The following is a 27095-nucleotide window of genomic DNA, read 5'->3' as shown; positions in this document are numbered from 1 at the left end:
CCACCAACCTTCCTATAGAAGCTTTGATGACATTGATAGCAGCTCAGGACTTCATAGCACACATAAGAAGAATCATTGTATTCTTATGCTACCCAGTGATTATTGACAGGAGCAGTAATTATGCTTTTATTTGAATATCAATTTCTTTAAAAGTGACCAATAATGAACTTGCCAAGCTTTCATCTATTGATATTGTTATTATTGTTTTTTTCTATATCATTTTCCTTCTTTTTTAAAGCAGCTGTATTGTTCCTGAGATAGTATATTGTAATATTAAAATTAATTCCTGTTCTATTCTAATGTAGTTCAGTAAAGTCTACGCATTTTCTGGTACCCCTAAGTGTAACCTCTAATTGGGATTCTGTGCTATCCACGGTGAGCCTGATAAAGTAGTGAAAACCCATCCACTGATGTCTTTTGAAGACAAGTAAGTGATTGCATTAATAGCTATTAACATCACAGAAAGAATTGCTTTAAAGGCTAAAATACAATAAAGGTGTCAATTCTACCCTGAAATTTGCATCAGCATAATACACCAACATGCTTTCCTGCACATAACCCTGAATATTATGCATAAACACAGCCAAATATAAAATATGTTCTTTGAAGATTCATACTAATATATACTTCTCTTTAAATCTATTTACCACAAATGTAGGTTTGAATTGACCACACTTAAACATTTACAATTTAATGGTCAAAATTTCAGAATGAATCTTAGCTGTCTATTTAACAAATTAAGAAATTATTTGTTACTTATCTAATTTATATTTCTAAATAAAAATGATTTGTGGGGCTGGGATTGTGGCTCAGCGGTAAAGTGCTCGCCTTGCACATGTGAGGCCCTGGGTTCGATCTACAGCACCACATAAAAATAAATAAATAAAGGTATAAAAAAAAAATACATGCACATTATTGTGTATAATTATAAAAAAAGATTTATATTTCTTATAGATTTCAGTACAAATTTCATGACATGCATATTTGAGAATGATATTTTGGTTTATATGTACATGACTTTGCAAGAAAATTCCACTTATTAAACATGATAAAACTTAATGATTAAATGAAAAGTCACTTTCTCCATTCTATTTTGTAGAAGGATTCATGCATACATAAAATATGAGAGGAGAAAAAGTACTATAAGTACGGAGCAAATATTCCTTACCTAGAGGATCTTTAGAAATTCTCTTGGTACTCTGTGGACGGTTGATTAATTTTTCATGCTATTGGGAGGGACAGAGAATAAGTAGAATCAATTATTTATTGGTAAATAAATAAAACCCCATATGAACCTCACCCCTACTTAGAAGAAACACTGAATTGCATATCTTGCAAAATTAGATCTTGTATTTGTGCATGCATGTTCAGCAATTGTTTTCCTAAGATAAGGCAAAGTAAAGCAACCCAATTTAAATTTAAGAATACACATTTGAATATTATTAGAGCACTCACATGAACTCGGAACAAACATTTCCCAACTAAAGCTCAAAAGTATTAAAGCCAACTAATATAGAGCAAACTATCTCTATGCCACAAACATGGTTTTGGTAAAATCTCTAGTAGGTTGGTCATTGTTCTTCAACACTCAGCACAGGTACCTGATAGTTAATTAAACAATAGTTTGTGAGAATGAACAGGTGAATGTTCAATGAACAAGTTGATAAAAAACAATCAAGGCACTGAGCATATATTATTCTCAACCAAATATTTTATCAAGAAATAATTGCATATATAATCATTTCTTTTCTACACTATCTGCAGAACAATTTATTCTCATTTAATGAGGGGTGGTGGAAACAGCACAAGAGATAAGTTAAAAACATCTGGGTTTGGATACCAGTTTAAGTGATTGAGAGCAGTGTTACTGTGGAACACTTATATCTAAATCTCTCTTAAATGTTCGTTATAAACCACATCACAAAAAAAAAACTTGCACACAAATGTTCATAGCAACTCTATTTGTAATAGCCAAATCTAGAAACTGCTAAAAAATGTTATTTGATGATATATTCAAAATCCTGAATATTATTCAATTAATAAAAGGACAATTCACAGCTACATGCAATAGCTTCTAACTTCCAAGGGCCACTAGGCACTACGCCAAGTACAAAATTCAAGTCTCAAAACTTTGCATATTCTGATTTCACTTACCTTATCTTCTTGAAATTATGTAATTTTAAAGATGTAGAACAGATCATTAGAGATTGTTGGTACTTACTGATCTGGGAACATGACTAGAAAGAGGTGGCAAAAAAGAGATCATTGTGATGATGGACCAGTCCTGTGTTTTGAATGTGGTGGTGGGCACATGAATCTACCTACACATTTGGTAAAATTGCACAGAATTATATACACACATCATATCACAGTGTATCAATGTCAACCTCCTGGCTTTGATACTATATTATTGTTATGTTAAGATGTAACTACTGAGGAAAACTGGTAAAAAAATACTCTTTTGCAAATTCATGTAAACCTATAATTATTTCTGTTTTTTCAGTGCTGGGGATCAGACCCAGGAACTCATGCATGCTGAGCATGGATTTTACCACTGAGCTACATGGCCAGCCCCAGAATATTTTTTAAAAGCCTACTTCAAAGTATCAGATAAGGACAACATAAGTGCTGTATGTTAGTATATGTCACATTGCTTCCTGCTGGGCACTCAGTACAAGTGAGTTGAATCAGAATTTCATTTTTTGTAGGCATTACATAATCATGGAAGCATATAAAACTTCCTTTAAGAAGATTTAATAGGTTGGAATTAGGAAACAGTAGAAGTTAAAGTATACTACATTGCAGCATTGCAACGCAATTACATTTTTGAGGCATCAACGATATGCCTCAGAATTGTGAGATGACTATCAATTTAAACAGGACAGCAGACTCTTCATTCCTGTTAGAAGACATATCACCTGGACTGAGCCTGGGGCAAGAGGTTACATGCCAGGTTTTTATCTTTTCTTTATGTTAATTGTTTCTCCCGTCAGTCCATCTTTGTTCACAGATGCATCTTAATGCACTGAGACTGGTTCTAGTATTTACTAGATGGATTATTTTTCTCATCTATGAAAATTCAGGTAAGCACTTCATCTGACATACAACCACAGAGGGAATAAATTGTGGCAGCACAGGTTCTTTTAAATGCCCAGACATAGGGGATTTTCAATGCTACCTTCCCTTCTTTTTACTTCCCGTCTACTCTCTCCCCTTCCAGTCCTCTATTTGCATGATTTTATCTGTGCACAATTTTTGTCTGTGTACTAATCTTGCTTTGCACATTGTTTCTTGAAACTCACTTTTGTCCAGGGTCAGCACCAAGCCAAACAGAAGGCTTCTGCTTGTCCTTCCACCGTCTTCCCTCGCCCACATGCCCAGTGTTCTCACATGGCTTTCTGGAAGCCTTCCTCCGCAGGAAGTCTGAAGTTTTCCTAGTCGCTCTCCCCACCCTTCTTCTAATTAGAAGGCACCCTTCTGTTACCTCTACTCAACTTTGCTATTCTTCTCAAGTAACATGTTTTTATGTTAATATTGTGCATTTTAACTTGCAGAATACAATTTCTTCAATGCCACTGTCAACATGTTAGTGCACAAGGAGATGGCTCATTGGGCAAATCAAAATGTGGCTCTCAAGCTCTCTGTAAGCTGTGTCCTTGATACACATCGTCCTTATAAAGAGGTATCGTCCTTATAAAGAGGGAAACTGGGGCTTCTGTCGCACTTTCTCCCTCACTATAAAGCTCTCAGGAAATCTATAAATAATAAAACTATAAGTAATCCAGATGTTTGTAGATGTGTTGTATTTGCACTGCTAAGAGCAACACAGGCCTCATCTACTTGGAAGTGATTAAAACACTGAAACCAAAGAACCACTCACACTGGAAGTGGCTGTTTTGGGTGCCAGGAGCTTTCCCGCTGCTGCTGTGAGGATTCCTTTAATTACTCACTATTCTTTACATGCTGCCCAAATATAATCCTCCTATTCTTAAAACTACGTAGATAATTTTATAGGTGGACTCACTAGAGTGACAATTTTATCTGTTGCGTGCAACCCCACAAACTGACTTGGGCATATTCATTCAGCATTTTTCTAGGTAAGGTCCCAGCGGCCTTGCTGAAAAGAGTCTGTCAAGTCCTAAATCATACGCCTGGATATTTCTGAGACTCAGCTTAATTTCATGATAGAGCTTGCACCTCAGCATCCATACAATAACCTTCTAGACTGGGCATTTCTCTAAATGCTTATCAGACATGTATGATACTCTCAAAATTGATCCTGCTTCAGAGATATTAAAAGATTCCTTTCTTTTCTTCTAACTATCTCATTTGCCTTTCATATACAAAGAGTGTGCAAGAGTGCACTTCCTGTTTTCATCTATGATGGCTGAGAACATTTCAGCCCAAAAGTGCTAGTTCTCCTGTGAGACGCCAAGATAGTGCAGAAGCAGGCATGAACAGCAAAGCTAATCTTTCCCCAGTGCTACTCTGCTCGACCACGTGAGGGCTCACTTGGTCAGTTCCTGGCTTCTGATTCAACCCATGCCTCAGTTTCCTGAATTTTAAAACCATTATCATCATATTACATAGTCTCTAAGTTTGTTGTAAGCATTAAATGAAATAAAATATGTAGTGCATGATCTTTTTTCCCCATTGTTGTGCATGTGTTGCTCAGTGTCTGTGGTAATGCTGGTGTGAAAAAAAAAGTACTGTATAAAAGTGCAGGGTGTACAGTTCTGTACAGAACATAATACTTGGCAATGGTATGTAAGTGACTACATTAATGTAAGTGACTACATTACTGGTTTGTGTATTTACCATATAATATAGTACTTTTTAAATTTTAATTGATTCATAGTATTTGTATGTATTTATAGGGTACAGTATGGTTTGACACATGTACATAGTGTGTAATGATCAAATCAGTGTAATTAGCATTTCCATCTCCTTTAACAATCATCATTTCTATGTATTAGGAACCTTCTATTCTTCTCTTCCAGTTATTGTGAAACATAATAAATTGCTGCAGACTATGGTTTTATGGAACACTAGAACTAACTCCTTCTGTCTAATTAATTTGGCATCACACTGTATCCTATAAATACACACAAATATTGTGAAGCAATTAAAACTTAAAAAGTACTATATTAGTAGGAAGGGGGGGCAAAAGAAATTGTGATACATTTTTAAGGAAACAACTTAGTTCAGCTATTGGCACATGTGCACTTAATAAAAGTCATCTAATTGTTAACCACACAGGTTTTGCTAGAACTATAGTGTCATTTTTGCAGACAGGCTTTTTCTAACCCTAATTTCTAAGATGTTGGTTCAAAGATCCATCTGTAACTAAAGGTACTCTTGTAAGTATAGCCTTCAGTAAATGACTGGGTAAAGAAAATATGGTATATATACACAATGGAATATTACTCAGCATTAAAAGAGAATAAAATCATGACATTTGCAGGCAAATGAATGGAGTTGGAGAATATAATGCTAAATGAAGTAAGCCAATCTCAAAAAACCAAATGCTGAATGTCTTCTCAGATATCAAGATGCTGATTCATAATGGGGATTGAGGAGGAGAGCATGGGAGGAATAGATGAACTTTAGATAGGGAAAAGGGGGTGGGAGGGAAGGAGGGTATGGGAGTAAAAGGACAGTGGAATGAGATGGACATCATTACATGTATGAAAACATGAATAGTGTGACTCTACATTGTGTTCAACCAAAGACATGAAAAATTGTGCTCTATTTGTGTTATATAAATTGAATTGCATTCTGCTGTCATATGTAACTAATTAGAATAAATAAAATTTTAAAAACTTTATGTAGAGCAAGGCAGGACCAAAATGTCCCCATGACATCATAGCACTAGAGACAGCTCCGTCTCTTGGTCTCAGAACAGTCCTGGATTCAGCCACTACTGACCATTTAGTCCCTGAAAATGCTTTGGCCTGGAAAAATCTCAGTGTTTCAGTTGTGGCTAGGACTCACCCTCATTGTAATGTGCTTTCAGGAGCTTAGGGTGGTGCTGGCATGACCCAAGCTAACATCACCGCAGTTCCTGAGGTCTCTATCACAGAAACAGTTTTTGTGTCCAGTGATATGGTAAGGACTTTCTGATAATTTTAACACCATTTAGCACAGATGCCACATGGTATTACAACAAAACAACAGCTTTATACAACCAGCAACAACAAAAACTGTCAGGCTGCTGTTGTTACTTTTATCTTTTACCTTAGGACACATGCACCCAGATCTTTTCTCAGATTATTATTATAATATCTTGTGGCAACAACTCCTTCATCCAATGCTACCTACACCCCTCCCACCCCACACATGTATCATAGATTGTTCTGGTAAACAGTCTTTTATTTTATATTAGAAGACAAACAAGAGAAAGTGATGTGATCAATGGTAGAAAGAGAAAATACATATGATCATTATCTTTCTGTGTATCTTTAACATGGACTTTTAGGAGGTACATTTGATCAGAAGCCCTGGCTTCCACTGCTCACTCTACTCTGTATTTATTTTGCATAGAGGCCTGTTTAACTAAGTAATAGTCACCATTTGCTTAACTTGAGTGCATTTATTGCATCATAATCATAAACTGTATTCTCAGTTTTATAATAATGTGGCTCATACAGAATTTTTAATGGCTCTGCATTGTAAACAAGCTAGATAGAATATTGATCAAAGGAATAATCTGGCACAAAAATTAATGGTAGAATAAATGGTGCTACAGTTCTGGTTTCAACATAACCACCAATCAAATGAGCGCTTACCTCAGTGTTGAGTGAGAACACACGTGTGATTACATTATTTCATCCAAAGCCATAACAATGGTTTGATGTAGTATCAATCCTGTTTTGCTGATGTAACCTCCCCTAGGTGACATGGCTAATTTATAGAAAAATCCAGGTCTGACTAAGGCCTGAAATTAATAAATAATACTTTGTAGTCGTGTGTCTCTGAATGTGTGTGTGTCCATAGTACTTATGCCTATTTTACAAATGAGAGAAGAAGTTTAGGGAGAGAAAATAACTTGACCAAAAACATTCATACAAAATGATACACAGTACATTTAAGCCATCTTTAAGTGTCCAGATCCCTTATCTGTAAGTTAAAACTAGTATGTGCGATGGTATAACTTGGAATCTCCATTTGCTCATCCCAGCAAGCATCTCCAAATTATGCTCCCCATTTTCATATGTCAGATTCTGTTCTCTGGCCTTGGAGGAAGGATTAGAAGGAAGCTAAGGGCTCAACTCCTATTCGGACAACTCACTAAACTGTGACCTTGAGCAAAGTGTGCTATTTGTTCCTCAGTTTCCTCATTTAAAAAAAATGAGGATAATAGTACCTGCTTAATAGACATTGAGATGAGTAGGTATTGATAGGTATTGAGTTATATCATATGACTTCAAGCAGACTATCATATGAAATAAGTGCTCAAGGTATTACCTGTTATTTCTCCACATGTTTTCTTTAAAATTACTATTTCTTGCCTACATTAATAGTTTTAAAAGAAAACCTCATATTTTTACCATAAATGGAAAATTTCCACTTGTATAAATATAAGAAAATGCTAAACATAAGTACATTTTAAAAAGTGTTAGTAAGTTTTGCTATCAGCCAAGATTTCCAAACTTCAGAACAATTCTCTGTTAAAAAAAGGAAGTTTTGCAAGTGTTAGATACAAAAATACATTAACACCAACCTGAGATCTACTCAAAAGATTAGAGAAAGGATTAAGAGAATAAGTGTCTCATCATGTGAATCTATTTTTATTATACATATATTCTTTACAAAAAATAAGTAAAGTACATGCAATTTCAAAATTTGGGGAAGAGCACTATAACTGAGCATCTGTTTTATTTTCTGAGAATGATACTTTTCAGTGTAAACACAAATGGAAAACATCTTTGCCTTTCAAAACTCTAAGGACAGCATTTTAAGGGCATTTGAGTGAAAGTCATCAATAGAAAGCAATAGACATAAACTTGTAACCTAAGCCAGAGAAAGCAGGCCCTTCCCTGCTACAGGAATGGCTGTGACCTCTGCTCTGAAAATGAAGTAAGAGCTTTTGTGCCCAAATGAACAGGACAGGAAAATGTATCAGGCTGCTCCTAAGTAGCTAAGCCTTCAAACGAAGCTGACAGAGGAAGCCTGCTTCTGACTCAAGAGCTGAAAAATTCCAAGTAAACAGAGAAACCAGCATCCAAGGCCCCATTCCAAACCTTTGTTTCAATAAAAGCTCCAACCGCCCTTCCCAACCGGTTCTTTGAAAGAGTTTAAATTTCCAAACACCCTCAAGGGGCAAAGGATGCGAGAGGCAACACGACATAGTGGTAAACATGTCAGGCCTAAAGTAAGCAAGGATCTGGCTTGCGCAAAGAATAGGAGGAGAAGGTAGGCATGAAAGGAATGGCTTCGCAGTCCGCCTCCGCTCCTGTGAGGTCTGCAAGCTGAGGCAAGCCATCTAGACGCTTCTGGAATTCTCTAACTGGAAAACAGAAAAGATGGTTCCTACTTGTGCAGTGTGCATAGACGTAGGCAAAAATAATGTCTGCAAAGGACACGGCCCACGTGGAGAATTCAACGAAGGGTGGCAGAGACACACAAATCAAATGTAATGTCCAGATTTTATGGAAATACTGCTATGGAGTAAATCAACTGAAAAAAAGAAATTGAGTCAGTAGTTCAATACAGAACAGAGGCTGCATAGTAGATGATATTAAGAAGTAATCACTAAATATTTTTTTGAGTCAAGCAATGGAACTGTGGTCATTTTGTTTTGTTCTTACCCCTTAGGAATATATTCTGAAGTATTTACAGATAAACTGATATGTCTGTGATTCACTTTAAAAGACTGCCACAAGAAGGAACAAGGCCATTTGATGAAGTAAGCACAGCAGAAAATGATGAAAGATGGGTCCATGTGGGTTCATTGCATATTTACTCTATTTTTGTGTGTACTGAAGTCTTTACACACACACACACACACACACACACAATTTTTAAATGAATAAATTAAAAAGACACCAGCATCAGCCAATATCCCATTGGTGTTGTCATTATGCACCTTCTTACAATTGCACAGTGTACAACTTCCTGGAGGCAAGTCAGAGATGCTTAGCCCTCACAATAAAAGGAAGTGCCTCTGCATAGAGAAAAGATTACTGAGGAACAAAATAAGAACAAAGTTCAGAGCAAGAAGTTCCAACCTGGGGTGGTCTCCTTGGAAATAAAACTAGTGACTATGTTTGGGAAGCAAATGTAGATCCATATCTTTGTTTAGCTTAGTTTTTGTTTTAAACCCATGCAATATTACTGTGCAGCCAATTTTATGTTTTACTTCTCTGTTATTTTTTTTCATTTGCTTGTTTCTTAGGAAATCACCCCTTTTAAGCCTTCAGTCTGATTATGGTTTTGCCAAGGGGAAGAGTTCATAAATACATCTCTCAGTCCTTGATGAGCTAGCTCAGTCACAAAAGGAGGCAGCTTTAGGACTCTGGTCACCAGATGGATAAATTCAGGAAAACCCAAAGAATCTCAGGAACTGGGGCAGACAGAAGGAAGGTACATCCAGTGATGGCTGCAGACATAAAGTGAGCAAGAATCTGGATAATTCAGAAGATACATGTTGAACATATATGAAGTCAGCCAAGGAAAGAAATCTTATTTCTAAACTGGTGTCTCTGGTGGTACATTTTTTATTTGCCAAATGGGTAAAGCAGTAGCTACCCCACATGACTAACAATGAAGACTAGATGGCAACTTAAACAAAACCCTTCAAACATCAAGTGTTCCATAAATATTAATGCCTGTTATGATTAAAATTGTTGCTTGGAATTCCAATAATTCTGACAGAAGCATATACCTTTGGCACATAAAGGTAGCTTATGTGGAAGGTGCTATTCATTTTTAAAGCAATTCAACAAATCAAGAGAGATACACAACACAATTAGAACTTATATTACCTTCAGCCTCTTCTCTTCTTCATTTCACCCATAGACTATGCTTCCTAAGGTTTTTGTCCATACAGAAGACCTTTCAAGTTGCCTAATGGAATCTAAGCATAATTCTTTCTAGAATATTCTAACAGAATTTTTTCTGCTTATTTTTTTTCTGTTTTTTTAAAAATTTTCCTTTTGGCTTATAGACAGAAATAGCCTTTTAGCCTTTCTGAAAAAAAAAATGAAAGTTACTGGAAAGTCCTGGACAGCTACAAACATCTTCCTCTTAGGCCTTACCACAGTGTAAGAAATAACCACAAAGCCTTTCCTTTCAAAACATGAAAGGGTTCTACTAGACATAACCCAACCCGAAAAAAAAAAAAAACTTGGAAAAGATTTTGTCAGATGTCAATAGATTAATTGCTTTATCAATGCCCCTAGCATGCATTCATTTACTCCTTAAATAGTTTAATGAAGCAATACTGAACTTATCCTAGGAGAAGAGATTACAGAATTGAATGAGGTATGCTTCCAGCACTGAATATCGGCCCCAGAAGGAGAGAGCAGAGTGCCATGGTCAGGGGCACTACCACAGAAATCAGACCAACTTGGTTTCAGTGTGCCTGTTGGTCCCAAATTCCAAATCTCTCCAACTTTGTTCTCTTCCTGCCACCCTTACTGCCACCAGTCTCCAGCTATTTCTCTTTGGGGAAAACGTCTCTGTGCCTTGAGTTCTTCAACCATTCACCTTGTCAGTAAATCAGTTGTCAAATTTCTGGCAGGAAATGAGAATAAATATCTTTTATTATTATTGTTACCTAATTACATAAATAAAATTTGTAATAGACCTTATGTTAGTACATGTGACAGTGCTTTAGTTATACATACAGCGTGGATATATATAACCAAATTTTGCTAATTCTTCTTGGGAATGTTAAGGGCTTCTTCTCAAGAGGTGATAGCAGAGCTAAGTGTGGAGTTGATGTTGTCCCAAGGGCCACTATGGAAAGAACCTCTGAGGTGGTCACAATTGTAATGGGTAAGGGAAGTAAGATCTTAAGTAGAACCAGGACAAGAGATTAGTTGGGCAAATATAGTATGGAAAGATCTTGGGGCTAAGATGTGGGCATTTGTGAAGGGCCCAGGTAATTGGATTTTTTTTTAAGAGAGAGAGAGGAGAGAGGAGAGAGACAGAGAGAGAGAATTTTTTAATATTTATTTTTCAGTTTTCGGTGAACACAACATCTTTATTTTATTTTTATGTGGTGCTGAGGATCAAACCCAGCACCCGGCGCATGTCAGGCGAGCGTGCTACCGCTTAAGCCACATCCCCAGCCCTTGGATTATTTTTTGACAATGGACATTCAGTGTCAATTGAGGAGCTTTAGCAGAATATTGATAAAATAATGCTTGATTTTGGGGAAAAAAAAAAAAACATACTGACGATTGTGAGAAAGGTGGCCAAGAACAGAAAAGGGAGCTGGCAATAGGTCTACAAGCAAAGAGAATTATAATCAACAACTAGGGCAATGTTGAGATTTCTGTGGTAGTTCCCCTGACCATGGCACTCTACTGTCTCCATCTGGAGCTGATATTCAGTGCTGGAAGCATACCTCATTCAATTCTGTAATCCCTTCTCCTAGGATGAGTTCAGTATTGTTTCATGAAACTATTTAAGGAATAAATGAATGCATGCTAGGGACATTGATAAAGCAATTAATGATGAAGTCTTCACAGCTGACAAAATCTTTTCCCAATTTTTTTGGGGGGTTGGGTTATGTCTAGTAGAACCCTTTCATATTTTGAAAGGACAGGCTTTTGTGGTTATTTCTTACACTGAGGTAAGGCCTAAGAGGAAGATGTTTGTAGCTGTCCAGGACTTTCCAGTAACTTTCATTTTTTTTTTCAGAAAGGCTAAAAGGCTATTTCTGTCTATAAGCCAAAAAAAAGAAAGAAAGAAACAGAAAAAAAATCTGTTAGAATAGTCTAGAAAGAATTATGCTTAGAGTCTATTAGGGGTGAAATGAAGAAGAGAAGAGGCTGAAGGTAATATAAGTTCTAACAGTGTTGTGTATCTCTCTTGATTTGTTGAATTGCTTTAAAAAGTAACAGCACTTTCCACATAAGCTACCTTTATGGGCCAAAGGTATCTATCTGCTTTTGTTCAGAATTATTGGAATTCCAGTGGAGATAAAACGCAAGTTCAAACAACACCTAAAAAGTAAATTCAAAGAAACACTATGTTATACCACAAAACAATAACTCAGACCAGGGTCCCAGAGAGACCCCCTCCACAACTCCCTCTCTCCCCCATGGGCCTCGTGCCTCCCAGCCCCAGACACATTCACTCTGCCACCAATGCCTGTTGGACCCAAATCCCAAATCTCTCCAACTCTGTTCTCTTCCTGCCACCCTTACTGCCACCATCTACATCAAGCCCTCACCATCTCTTTCATGGACTCTTTAGTAGCTCTCTCATTTACCATTGCTAAACTCATCTTTTTCTAATGGCGAGATAGTGATACTACAAACAAACTTGATGACTCTTCTTGCTAAAATTTTCCAATGACTTCTCATTACTAAGAGAGAGATGAATTTAATCATAAACTAAATACCCACATCTTTATCCTCAATTATAGCCATTCCAAGAATACCAATCGATGAGTGATTCATTTGCTTAGTCATATGATAAAGGTCTCTGGTTTGAATGTCTGCCTGACATGTGTTTTTCAGGTCATAAAATTGATCACATTCTCTGGATGAACTTTGACAGAAGGTCTTGCTTATAACAGTTGCAATCATTTGGTCGACCTAAAAGAGCCATTCAAAGCCCACCATGATCTTTTCCAAACTTATTTTCAGTATGACCTTGCCAAATCTTCCACTCTGACCCCACAGGTATATTCATTATCCCTTCTTGAACACACCTTGTACTTTCCTGCTTCAGTTTCTGCTCCTCTCGCCCCTCCTGTGTGGAACTCACTGTCTCTCTGTCATCCTCTCCAGGTCCTAAGCATCCTTAAATCCATCTTGCTAAGTGAAGCACCCCCAGGTCACCTCATTCCTCCAGAATTGTTCCCTTCTCACTTGCTGTCTTAGCTGTTCTTTGATAATCACCAGTTCCTGTCTTTCAATACTGTTATATTGTATTTGCTTATTATTTATCTCTTGCATTGTTTTACAATTTTTAAAGTATTTATGTTTTACTTCCTGAACTGAACTGCAATTTCCTTAAAAGTTAGAATTTTGACACTTATTACTATTATATTTTAAGTCCTATAAAATATCTTATATATGTTAGGGCCTTATTAGTATTTGCTAATTAATAAGCTGACTGGTGTATCTGCAGGGAAAAAATATAGTTAGAAAATTGCTTGAATTAGTAAATGTTACTTTTTATTTTTTAAAAGTTGAACTTTAAGAGTATAAATGCAAAAATACCAATAACTCTTTTACTTATTAAATTTTCTTAGGCAAGAATTTCCTTTGTAAAAGAATTATTGAAGCCGGACAGAGTGGCACATGTCTGTAATCCCAGTGGCTTGGGAGGCTGAGGCTGGAGGATAGCAAGTTCAAATCTAGCATCAGCAACTTAGTGAGGCCCTAAGCAATTCAGTGAGACTCTATTGCTAAATAAAATATAAAAATTATCTGGGGATGTGGCTCAATGGTTAAGTGTCTCTGGGTTCAATCCCTGTGAAGAAGAAGAAGGAGGAGGAGGAGAAGGAGGAGGAGGAGGAGAACAAGAAGAAGAAGAAGAAGAATTGAAAGCTACATGACATCCAAGTATTCAATTTCTGATTTAGCTATTCTGTCTTCAAATGAGACAAACCCTCCCCTTTGATGAACAAGGGTTGCAGGTTAAAGAAAGAGGAATAGGGGAGAGAGGAGAAGTAAGGGAAGAAGGGAGAGACAGGGGAAGAGGAAGGAATAGAGGAAGGAGAAAAGAAAGAATTTCCTCTGATTAAATTGGTGAACAAAGCACTTTCCAGATCCTGTTTCTGAATAAACTAGCTTTATTCATCTTTCTACCATATCTCTTATTGACAGGGTACAATTGTATCTTTCTCTGAAGCTCATTCTGATGGCTTACAGGCACATAAGACCAGAAGTGTAAGCCATGTCAAGGGAGAGGCAAGAAAAGTCAGAATTAAGACACTGGAAAGAGAGGGAAGGTTTGAAAAACTTTCACAGGCCAAAATAATAATAATAATAATATAATACTTCTATTAACTAAGGCTCTAGTGACTTTCTCCTATTGATAGTGGGGTATGAAGCCCCACACCCATAAATAGAATTCCCTGTAATGTAGCATGAAGCTAAGTTACAGAAAACTTTTTAAAATTGCCATAAGTTAACCATTCCTATAAAAACAAAAGGAACCACAAAACAAAACACCCCTTTTTTGATTTCTTTTATGGGGTTTTAAAAAATGCATACGCTTTTTCTAATCATTTTTTAAATAACAACCAGTAAGACGGTAAGTCTATTTTATTCTTGAATTCTAATATAACTTTGTAAACTTATTGCAGCTTAAAAGCTGAAGTAAAGCTGAATACTCTGCAGTTGTAGACATTTTTCATACCTCAGCCTCACCTCATTTAGTCAAGATCACTTTAGTATTTCACATTATTAGAAAAATTAAAGAAAGAAATCATGCCTAGCCAGGCAGGGAGATGGTAAAGAAAGTCCAAAATCGTGAGAAAGTGGCGATTCTAACAAACTGAATCTGCACTTTTCCTCTCTTTGACACAACATGTTATTTAATGCAGTGAAAAATGTAAATGTTGGAGCAGTGTCAGGATTTACTAGAAATGACAAGTCATGAGTTCAGTTATTTAAAAAAAAAAAAAAGGAAGTTCAACTAAGCAAAACCTGGGTCAAGAGATGGCTTATGTAAATCTGTAGTTTAGCTGTTCCTGGGAAACTCCCGGCCTCAGAAAGACAACAGCCATTGGCTCTGAACCCCTTCCTTCCTTCAAGGCAAAACTGTCAGAAGCAGGTGGGAAGAGTAAAAGGCGGCCACAACACAAGGTGATACAAATGTCACAGTAACCCGTCTGACCTATTCAGAAGCACATACACATACAAAAAAAAAAAACCAACACTCTTCCCACTTCCTTCCACCTAAAACAGTTTTGAAGTGTTTTTTTTAACTTGCTTTGTTTCTACCAAATTACAAATATACACACTATTAACTGAATTTTCTTCAACACTTCTAAAAGGAGACTGAGAAGCAATTTAGAAAAGACAAGGAGGCAAATTGTTCTCTGAAGCCATATATTTTCACATCCACGGCTGATATGAGCATTTCCAGAAAAGCATCTTGAATATGAAGTTTCACTAAGACCCTGTCTATCTTCCAAATCTCCTGGCATCACCACACGTGTACATTAGCTATGGTGGCCTTCCCTGCAGTCTTTCCTTCGCAGAGCCTAGGTACCTGCAGTGTCCCTCACTCTGCCAGAAGCTTTCCCAGCCACGCAGGCAGAGGGGCTTCTGGCCACTGTTTGTCATCATTGGTGGGTCTTTCCTGGCTATGCCACCTCAAATTCTGTCTATCTTCTGATGCTAGCTTATTTTCTTCCACAGTACTTCTTACTTTTCTCCCCACACTTTTGGTATTTAAAATGCAAGTTCTATTTATGAACTCATTCGATCATTCAAAAAAGTTATTGAGCATCTAAAATATGCCAAACACCCAGGATATATTCTAAGACTGAGGACCTTTTAGCACATCCCCATGGATGTAAGGGATTGTATTCCAAGTGAAACTGGGTGTCATTTTAGTGTTTGAAGCAGAGCAGGTAATGATTTGACTGATGGCTTCAAGGGTAACTCTTCCCTTTGAAAGACTACAGAAGAGGGGTAGGGAAGGATAAGGTCATACACACAGCAACAACACTGAATGATAGGATCGTGGGATATAGTGTTTAATGAATTAATTAATATATGAATAAATGAAATATGGAAACTGAACGAGTAAAGACACATATCCTCCCAAGCATAAAGTAAAAGCCTAGAAAGTGCCTTCAAGTCTTCTGGGCATCAAACAGCACATTAACATCACACCTTGTAATTATGTGTGTGCTAATGTGTGTGTGTGTATATATACACATATACAAATTTACTACTTTTATAGAATAATAAATAAAAGTGTAATAATAAGTAAAAGTTTTTTCTGGGCAAAAAATATTATTGCCTAATGACCTACAATAATATCTTTGAGATGCTTATTTCTCAACTTTCCTTAGAGTCTGTTTCTGTGTTTGTTTAGTTGTGCTGAGGATTGTACATGTTAGACAAGCACTCTACCAACAGAGCTATATCCCCATCTTCTTTTCTTAAACCTTTGAACTTACAGACAAAAGATAACTTGAACCTGTATTTACTCTGTAAACAATCTCATCAGTACTCCAGATCTTTACCGAGTTACAGAGATTGCCTTGTTTGGGGTGAAAGTTTATATACAAGCATCTTTTCAAGTTGGATAGTTTTGAAAAAAAAATGTGTTTGAATTGAATTTGCTCTATGTTTAACACTTTGATATCTTTTTTTATTTATGGAAAAGTTAAACAACAGCATTTATACTGCAAAAAATATCAACTATTTTTCTTCTGTTATAAAGAACTTTTAGTTTTGATAAATACCTTCACCTAATTTATGCTACATGTACAAATGTATAAATAAAGCTGTGTTCATCTTTAGCAAGGTGCTATAATAAGGCTAGCTCCATTTCCTAAAAAATTGTACATTCTAATATTGCTTAACTGAGTTAGGAGTTTTCAATCCTGAACTTTATAGAAGTATGTCCTCACAAAAATAAAGGTCATGGTTTCAATTCCTGTTTAGGTATGCTAGCTATAAAACAGGAAAAAAAAAAGTTTCCACAGCCACAAAATTCTTTCTCAACCCTGACAAACCTTTTTTGTGAACACTTTGGGCACAAGAAAGGGCTGAGGGAGTGAATCTGGAAAGCCCTGTGCAAACCCATCTGGGAGAAAAGGAAAGTACAGATGGCATATCAGCAGTGGATTCATCTAGGAGAAGTAGCAGATGTTGAAAATGTACTACTTTTAAATGTGCCAATATAGTTTCAAGATTATCAACTTCAAGGTTGGATACTTTGAAGACTGGTAGAAATTAGCGCATTCATCTAGTCATTCACAAATATTCATCAGGTACACACTATGCAAAGTGGAGCAGGACCAGGTGTGGATCTTTCCTCTCCGTGCACACCTGCTCAACTGGGAAGGTGACACCCTTAAAGAAACTTTGTTCTGGGTGAGAACAAGAAGAAACTTACTCTTAATGTTTAAAGCATGGATGCACATCAAGTATATAATCAGATACACAGTATTTCTTTGGTATTAAATTTTCATGGAGAGAGGTGATTAGAGAATACAAAGTCTAAGATGACTCCCAAGGAAGTCAATAAAAATTTTTTTTAAAAGCCTGAGAAACTCTAGTCCATTAGGAAGGAAATAAGCATATGATTTATAATGAAACACAATAACTAAAATGACAGAGGAATTATAGAATGCTGTGACTGCATGTACCAGCAACACCTAACCTGGTACAGAGGGGAAATCCCGCTGGGGTTATGGCTCAGTGGTAGGGTGCTTGCCTAGCATTAGTGAGACACTGGTTTCAATCCCTGGCACCACATAAAAATAAAAACAAAAACAGAGGGGAAATCCCAGGAGAGGTCACACTTAAGAAGAGGTGTAAGGGAAGGCCAATAGGAATTACCCAGGCAAGTGGGTGGGGAGTGGTGTGCCAGAATCAAACAGAGAAAAGACTAGTGAAAATTCCCTGACACATCACTCACAAGACTTTCATCAAAGAAAATCTATATATATACCCCTAAATTGACTAGCTTGGCTACTTCAGCTAATTCTCTAGCTTGGCTAATTCTCTAGCTTGGCTAATTCATGAAGTCAGATAAGCCACAGAGAAAACAAAGATAACTGAGAGCTGAATTTGTGTCACAGTTTTGGACTTTGAGACAGTTCTCTCTTAACATTGGGGCCTTTCTTTAAATTGTCTGCCATCATCACAGTAAGGCCTTGAACACTATCTGCCAAAGAATTCCAGCCCCAGTCATGTCTCCCTCTAAACATCCCATGGAAATGGAACATAGAGCTTTCTGGAAGACCTATGCCCAGTGGAGCTGTCTCCAGAGCAGCTCTAATATACTTCTCCACTCCAAATCTTTATGTTGATCCAGTCAACTCATTAGCCTTCCAGTGGAGGGTTTGTACAAACAGGTTCCAAATTACTGACAGAAATAATTGGAATAGTCCTTTCAATGACTATTTCTTGAATTCCCCATGCACAGTTCTCATCACTGATGGAGAGATCGACCATGGGGAAGGACAGACCAGGTCCTTCACTCATGGACTTTGCTTTCTCAGGGAGCAAAAGCAGACAGAAAATATGTGAACAAATTATAAATCTAATCATTCCACTTACAAATGACCTTCAGGAAATAAATCTAAAGAGGATTACAGGTTAAAGAGTGACTTTGGATAAGAAGGTGAAGAATAAAGATAACAACAATGTGAGCTGAAATCTGAATGAAAAGAACCACCTACAAAAGTCAAAATCCTCTTTTCTAGCCATTTTGAAAAGATAAATATTTGAGATGATGGATATGCTAATTAGCCTAATTTGATCATTACATATTGTATACCTATATCAAAACATCATACTATAACACACAAAACACATATGCTTTTTTTGTGCTGAAAATTGTAGCCAAAGTCTTACACATGCTAAGAATATTCTCTACAACTAAATTACATCCCCAACCCAGTATGTACAATTATTATGTCAACTAAAAATAAAGCCAAAAATAAATAAGCACATCAACTATAAAATTTCCAAAAAAAGAAAGAGCCAACATTGTGACTATCAGAGTAAATAGTGCCCTATATGCAAATGAAAACTCATAGAAACAAAATTGATCATGGGTATACTCTTATATAGCTATACAATTATGAATAATATGTTTTTCAATTGGCTCTGCCATCCTAACATGCCTTGCAGGAACCCCAAGATCTTTTTCAAACCAGGACATAAGAAGTTAATGTTTCTAGAAGCCTGTTTCCCTGGTTGGTTTCAATTTGGTTGGTTGGTGTCCATATCATATCATTTGTTAAATATTTCTAACATCATCTCCAAACTAAAGCATGGTATACTGTATTGTCATATAACTTCAAGGATGAATCTAGAAACCCTCAACTCTGTCCTGTAACTTTGACTGAGATAATACCTTTATCTGCTACCTTTATCTGCTAAGGAGGCAACAGCATGATTGTGAAATCCAGGTGAAGAAGATTTCCTGGGTTTGAATGGTAAGCTTTGCCACTGACTTAGCTGCAGAACCCTGGACAATGTGCCTAAAAATTTTCTATTTCAACTTCTTATAAAATGAAAACAATGAAAATGCCTCATAGGATTTTCTTGAGGATTTAATGATAGAATGCATGTAAAGCATTTGAAAGACCTTTGGCATATTTGAAACCATGATGGTATTCACATGAAGTATGAATTTCCTTCACCCTGACTTACTTTTTTTTCTATTAAATTTCTAACAAATTTCAAGGTTCCGATAAAATGCCATAATCACTACAAAACTTTTAGCCTCCAGAGAAGCCATTTCCCACCTGTGAACAACTGCTAATGCATTGCTTATACATTAGTATAACAAGGAACTTTTATGTAAGTCTGTATACATATTTTGCATGCTCAGTTGGGTTGCAAATTAATATCAAATAATTCTGCCCCATATAAGTGCAATTTGAGTCACATTAAAAAAGTAAATAAATGGAATCTATTTTAATAACACTTATATAACTTGATATAACCAAAATAATAAATTTTACCACATAATCAATAGGAAGTAATTTTTAAATGAATTTTTTTTGTACTAAGTCTAAAATTTGGTGCTTTTCTTACTCTTACAGCACGTTTCACGTCAGAATAGCCATATTTCAAGTGGTTGATGATAGTCACATGTAGCTAGTAGCTACCAATTGAGACAATCAGCTTTAGGTCATATATTATCTCCTATAGCTTTGTATTTATCATAATGCCTAGTATATTCCTTGTTCCAGAAACTCAATTAAAAATATTTATTGGTTAGGGGCTGGGATTATAGCTCAGTGGCAGAGTGCTTGCCTCACACATGTGAGGCATGGGGTTTGATACTCAGCACCACATAAAAATAAATAAATAACTAAAGATATTGTATCCAAAAATATTTTTTAAATATTCATTAATTAGTTACTTATTTTACCGGTTCATTTACAAGTAGGACTATCTATCTGTGGAAAACATTTCAGCTATTTATGACATAAAAAGTAAAAACTGAAAAAATAGTTTTCTTTAAAGAATAAAGAATTTTATTCTTTATAGGGAGTAATCAAATGAAATTTTCAGTTATTTTTCCCATTAAGTATATAGTGTAAATACACTAAGTCATAAATAAATTGTATACAATTAAAGAAAATGCATGTATTTGTATGTTGGATGTTTGAATAAATATAATATATTTACTTGTTTGATGTGTTTGAATAAATAATTCAACCCCACTTTCTGATAACAGTAACAATATTACATAGGAGTAATTAACTCACAAAATAAACACATAGGATTTATTAAGGCTCAGTGAAAATATTTGATTCCATTTCCCAATCAATGTAATTTTTCCTTAAAGTGATACACTCCTAAATGTATTCAATGTTTTCATAAATGATTTCCCAGCTAGTCAGATGTAGTTACAGAAAATGAATAACATTATTTCCATAGTCATTAACAACATACTGTGAGAAACAGATTAATTTGAATTGCTCTGTCAGAAAAACTGATACGAAAAAAATCAATCCTAATATATATTTTACCACTCTAACATTGGGCCTACCTACTCCTTCTGTTTGAGATTTATTCTTATTTTTCTTTAAAACTCGTATATTCATTTGCCTGCAGAACTGTGATAGAGAATTACAAAGAATTAACAAAATACAGCATCGAGGAAAGTAGAATAACTCACCTTTGGCAATTTCAATGGTAATTTGCAAATTGGCAACTCATAATGATTTTCATTAAGTATGAGAGATTGGTCCAGGTTGGGAACTATCTTTTCCTTAGGTACTTTATAAACTACAATGGTTCCCTTATAATGGGGACAGCTGTAGTTTCCAAATTCATCCACCTCTTTGATTTGGAGTTCCAGCCTGGGTTTTCTTTGCAAGTGAAAAATAAGTTTGTATTCTTTTCCATAATCCTTCCCATTGCCTAAATGGAAGTAAAATGCATTCGTTACCATTAAGATATATCACTTTGTCTTAATTTTTAAAACCCAAATATTCATCCAATTTCTACATATAATTAAAGTTTCTTGTCGTATCATTGCATCTTGTCAAACATAACTTGGAAAAGCAGCAATAGGTTAAGAACAGATTATCACTAGAAGAATGTTTCATTTGTTGGTAGGCGAGGTACTCTGGCTATTTCTAGATTTAAAAATCTTTTCTTTTTTGTTTTTTCCCCTTTTGCTATAGCAAGGAACTATTAGAAATATTCAGCTCTTTCAGTATTTAGAAAATTATCTTCAGTCTCAAGAATTACCTTTGTCCTTTATCTTGTTCATACCGTGTTGTACATTATCATAACCTCACAATAGACTTTCTAAACTGCACTCTCTCCTATAACTGTGGCTATTCAGGTTTAAAGGAAAATTAATTAAAATTAAAGAAAGTATAAAATTCCACTCCTCACCACATTTAAAATGCTCAGTAGCCACACATGTCTAAGTGGCTACTTCACTGAATAGCACAGATATAAAACCTTTTCTTATTTTCAGAATGAACCATGCTATTTTAGAACTTCCAAGTGGGATAATTTGGGATTTGTGTTGAAAAATTTATAAGAAATTTGTAAAAACAAACAAACAAACAAAAAATGTAGTGGATGCTCCTAAAACAATAATCTATGTTTTCCTCTCAACTCCTCAGTGAAAACATTGACATGTTTCTGAACACAACCTTTCACTTATGGGAGTTTTACCATGTCAATGTGGATATTTTACACTGATATTGCAACAGCAAAAGGGACATTGGTATTCCCCAAGGTAGCTTTATTACCTTTTGCAAAATATATAGGAAGCTATAATATGGCAGATAAAATAACATGTTTTAGACATAAAGATCTGGAGTCAAGTCCAGCCGCCACCATTAGTCTACACTACACTGTTTGTCAAAGTTCTTTTATGCCTCTGAGTTTCTTGTGTCTTAACTGCCTTTTCTTTAAAACAAGAAAAATAAACTTATCTCGTAGGATAATTCTGGGATGAAATGAGAAAATATATATAATGATTGTCAAAGGGCCTAGCACAGACTAAGTGCTGAATAAACAGTAGCAAAACCAGCAAACAATAAGAAGCAGGCTTCTATTATTTTCATATGAATGCTTAAAAATCAACCCTTACATTTTTTTGTTATGAATATCAAGATGAAGCTTTAATATCTGGGTTGGAACTTCTTTTGTTGGCCATAATATAGTTGATTACCCAGAGCTCTCACAGAAGACCTTTCTTTCATTTTGCCCAATAAAAGAAGAAGAATTCAGTAGTAGAGGAGAAGACACCTCTGTCCTTCTCCTATTGTGACTGCTAGATGCCATTTTGATGAAATTCTAAAGCACAGTTAAATCTAGAACCAGAATATATGTAGGTTAGGGAAAGCAAAGATAGATAGCTTTGCACACGTCTGTATTTGAGGGGCAAACTGGCGATGTGAACAAAACAGACTTCTAAAAAAGGAATGACTAACCAGGGTTGTTTCTTACAAGAGTTTTATTTTGTTTTTTTAAATAAGATAAATTATCTGGGTGATTAAAATATAATATAAATTGTGAATGAAAGTTTGCAGATCACTCAAGTAATAGCTGGTTGACTTCTATTTCCTGCCACTCAAGTACTATCAAGAAAAATATTACTACTTTGATCCGATTAAATCTTGCTTGGTAGATTTCTCCTTCCTTCCTTTAAGAGACATTATATTCCTTGCCAGGTGCACAATTATTCATAAGGAATTATTTATATACAGGATATAAGAATTTAAAATGAGTCATAGCTATATTGTTTCAATTCAGATCTTAAAGTATATACTTGTAATCACCGGTTTTTAAAAGTAAAGATCAGTAATCTCTAAAAATCATATTTACATATAAAACCAGGATGAAATTATCAGTGTTTACTAGCAATAAACAGAATGATCTAATATTAGAAAGCATCATGGAAATTTTTAAAATCTAGAGTTTCATTGTTGTATAACACTGCAAAAAAGGACAAATAGTATGAAGAAATTTCACTATTCCATATTTTTCTTCCTTTTCTGACACATTTAGAGTAGAAGAAAAAAATGAGAATTATTTGCTGCATATCCAAAGCATGAAATCTACCACTAGTTGACTTTTTGAAAATCATTTTCTCTTTTTCAACATACAAAGTACGTAGAACCTTGTAGGACCCTGAAGTACCAGCTGGTCAATAAATACTTGTCACATTAAGCAAAATTCATTTCTATTTTGCAACTGATTAGATGTTTCTCATGGCAATATATTTTCTTATGGCAATATATTTTCTTCTTAATAATGGAAATTGAATGCTTTTCATTTATGTTATAGAAAGTTGCAAACATAGAAATATATGCTTTCACTTAGAAAAGTCAGATGAGGAAACAAAAGGGCTAGCAATAAGGGGAACCCCAAAAAATCCTAATAAAGAGCCTTAGCTCAGCTATTTCTATAATCCAAGCCATCCTCTATGACCTCTACCTCTAAGTTTCAGTTTACTTGCTCAGTTAACTGCAGTGGCTCCTTAACTGACCTCTTTGTGTCTACCCCTTACCTTACTCAGTCATAATCTCCCTCAAATTATGCCACTCCTTTGTTGAAAATCCTTTGTAGATCCCCACTTCACTTAGTATAAAAGGCAAAGTCCTGTCAACGGCCTTCAGGGCACTATCAATCCTCACCTTATTTCCTGCAATCTCTCCTCACTCCCTCTGATCCAGCCATGCCAGGCCCTAATGGGCTTCAAATATACAAGGCACATTTCTGCCTCGGCTCACCTGCAGTTACAATCCTTGTGCTGGGGACAAACTCTCCTGAGACAGGATGACAGCTTACTCTCTCACCTGCTTAGGGTCTTTGTGTAAATGCTGTTTTCTCAACAGGTCTCCCCTATGACTATGTAAAATTCAATACTGCCACTCTTCCAGGACTCCCTTTATCCTTTCCCTATACTATTCTTCCAGAACACACTTTTCAGCCATGTAAAGCAGTACGTTTTATTCATTTATTTACTTCTTCTCTATATCTCTTCAATAGCCTATAATTTATATGAGGGCAGAGAATACTTGGTAAAAAAAAAAAAAAAAGGATGGTTATTTAAGCATCTTACACATGTCTAGGAAAATGACTTTCCTGGGTCAAAAGGTATTTAGGGCAACTTTAGGAGACACTGACCTCCACAGAGCATTCCCTAGTTGTTAGGGGTGTTGCTAAGGTGTCATTATATAAAACCTTGCAAAAGCACTTCTCAGCACTTTCTGGGTTTTCTGTGCACTCAGAGCTTGAGTGCAATGCAACATAAAGTCTAAGTGCTGAACTGACTCTCCAACCCAGGAAAAGAAAGCAGCCTGTAGCTCTGTCCAGAATGACAAAGACCAATACCAAACCACAGAAAGCATCTATCTAGCTTTTATCCTTGAAGGCATAGACATAAATCTAACTCAAATGATTCATCTGTATTATTCACAAGTGAAAAAAAAAAAGAGAAATGTGGGCATTTCTCAAAGGATAGTCATCTAAATTTGTTAACTAATGTTTTAAATACTTTGAACCATTCTTAGCACTATAAAGTCAAATCTTTCTACAAGCTTTTGTCTCTGTTTCTTCCAACACATACTCACTGAGGCCTTTTCTGAATGTTAGGCACTATCCTAGGTGCTGGGGACTGAATGGTGTGCACCAGCAGAATAGCCCCTTTATTCATAGGACTGCCATCAGAGAAAATGGCATTGGTCATTAAATGAGTAGATAGAAAATTGTGACAAGGGACATAAAAGAAGAAGTGAAGGTCTTCAGAAGTAAAATAAGACTCTGAAAACAGTAAGGACTGATATAATCAGGGAGGATGGGGAGACATCTTTAAACATGACCATTGAGGTGAGATACAGAGATAAAGTGGGAAAGAATTGAGGGTGAAGGGATTGGGATGGAAGAGAAGGAGAACCCTCCAGGCAAAGATCCTCTGGCTTCATCACTTTGAGATTCTCAGACTACCCCAGGCTCTGATGGAAGGATAGATATGTATTCTTTACTAATGTTCTTGTTCCTCTTGGGCGGAGAAAAGTCCAGTACGGTTTCAGGTCTGAGCATGATTTCTAAGAAAAGCAAAGTAGAAAAGATCCTGGCATCCTGCCTGACTCACTTTCTTTGAGTGAAGATAAGCTCCTTGACTTCACCTATGTGAAAGAATTGTACATGGGCCTGCTGACTTCACGCACTCTTAATTTAGCATGCACCCCATATTCCATTGCAGACAATAGGACACTCAGTTCCCCTGCCTATGAGAACAGTAACCAACTCCTGTTTAGAGCAGCATGTAAACACAGCCGCTGTTCCAAGTATTACAGGAAAATTATTTGCATCATTATTTGGGTGGGGCACTTCTGGTTTTTGACTATCTTTCATTAGAGAGATTTCCCTACGTGGATATGGTGGTTTCTGCTCTGAAAGCTGAGTACAAAGGGTTTTTTCCTACCCTTCATTCCTCTACCTCTTCTTCTTTCCTTTCCCCTTTTCTAACATCCTTATCATTCATGCAATAAGACAGAGGCTCAGAGATAAAGCCTGGGCATGTAGGCAAGTGCCCTACCGTTGAGCTACATCCCTAGCCCAATTATTTTTTAAAGCAGCAAAGACCCATTGGGGCCTGAAGTCATTTCCTGAATTAGAGAAAAAAATTCTTTCTCTATACAATTATTGAAAGCTGTTGACATACCAGGCACTATGTACCAGGTTCAGAAGTTATAAGGCAAGACAGACATGCTCATTGCCTCATGATATTCTGTTCCAGCAAAGAACACAGTATGGTTATATAAACTGAAAGTAAACCTATAGATAAGAAATTTCAAATTATGATAAAATTGATAATGTGAACAAAAAATAACACTACATAAATATGGGGATGGGAGGTTAGCAGCTTGTATCATCTGAATCTGAGGTTCTTAAACTTTCTTGTGCCACAGATCCTTTTGAAGTTTAGTGAAACCTGTAGATTCCTTCTGAGAGTCATCCTTTAAATATATAAAATAAAATATATGGAACAATCAATAATGTCATTACATTGGAATATAGTTCTATCTGCACATTTCTTGATAATTCACTGACTCCAAACTTAATTCCTTCTAAGGCATGTTAAAAAGCTTGGATATTATTGTAGTTACAGTAGAGAGTAATAATAAGGATTTAGCTGGGCATGGTGGGGCATGCCTGTTATCCCATTGGTTCAGGAAGCTGAGTCAGGAAGATTGTAAGTTCAAAGCCAGCCTCAGCAACTTAGCAAGGCCGTAAGCAACTTAGTGAGACCCTACCTCAAAATAAAAAATAAAAGGGCTAGGGATGTGTCTCAGTGTTTAAGTGCCACTGGGTTCAATACCTACTACTACTACTACTGCTACTACTACTACTAAAAATAATAAATGTTTTCATCAGAGAAGTAATATACAGTTGGTACTGGGCTTATGATGGGTCTACTTCCCTATAAACCCATCATAAGTTTAAAGTATCTTAAATCAAAAATGCATTAAATATACTTAATTTACCAAACACCATAGCTTAGTGACAGTGCACTAGAGAGTATGACAATCCAGTGGCCAACAGGGAGCTGCAGCTCACTTCCCAGCACCACAAGTAGAGGACGTGTCACAGGACATATCACTATACCAGGAAAAGATCAACACTCAAAATTCCAAGTTCAGTTTCTACTGAATGCATATAACTTTTTTACCATGATGAAGACTAAAATTTCAATTCACATCATCATAAGTCAGGGACCAC

The 27095-nt window shown here is 36.1% G+C and overlaps 1 protein-coding gene across 2 annotated transcripts in view; it reads right to left on the bottom strand.

Annotated features, from left to right (window-relative positions):
* Positions 1-27095, bottom strand: part of Dthd1 (death domain containing 1) — a 62430-nt gene that overhangs the window by 5793 nt on the left and 29542 nt on the right. For both annotated transcript variants that reach the window (XM_048784309.1, XM_048784310.1), the window contains 2 exons: positions 21019-21263; positions 1169-1226 (listed from right to left, as the gene is read on the bottom strand). In XM_048784309.1, coding sequence (XP_048640266.1) covers positions 1169-1226; positions 21019-21263 — 303 coding nt within the window. The remainder of the gene's footprint in view (positions 1-1168; positions 1227-21018; positions 21264-27095) is intronic.

Source organism: Marmota marmota, unplaced genomic scaffold, assembly GCF_001458135.2.
Source record: "Marmota marmota marmota unplaced genomic scaffold, marMar, whole genome shotgun sequence".
Classification (NCBI taxonomy): domain Eukaryota; kingdom Metazoa; phylum Chordata; class Mammalia; order Rodentia; family Sciuridae; genus Marmota; species Marmota marmota.
The sequence above is the reverse complement of the archived record's forward strand: the minus strand, read 5'-3'. Positions and strand labels throughout refer to the sequence as shown.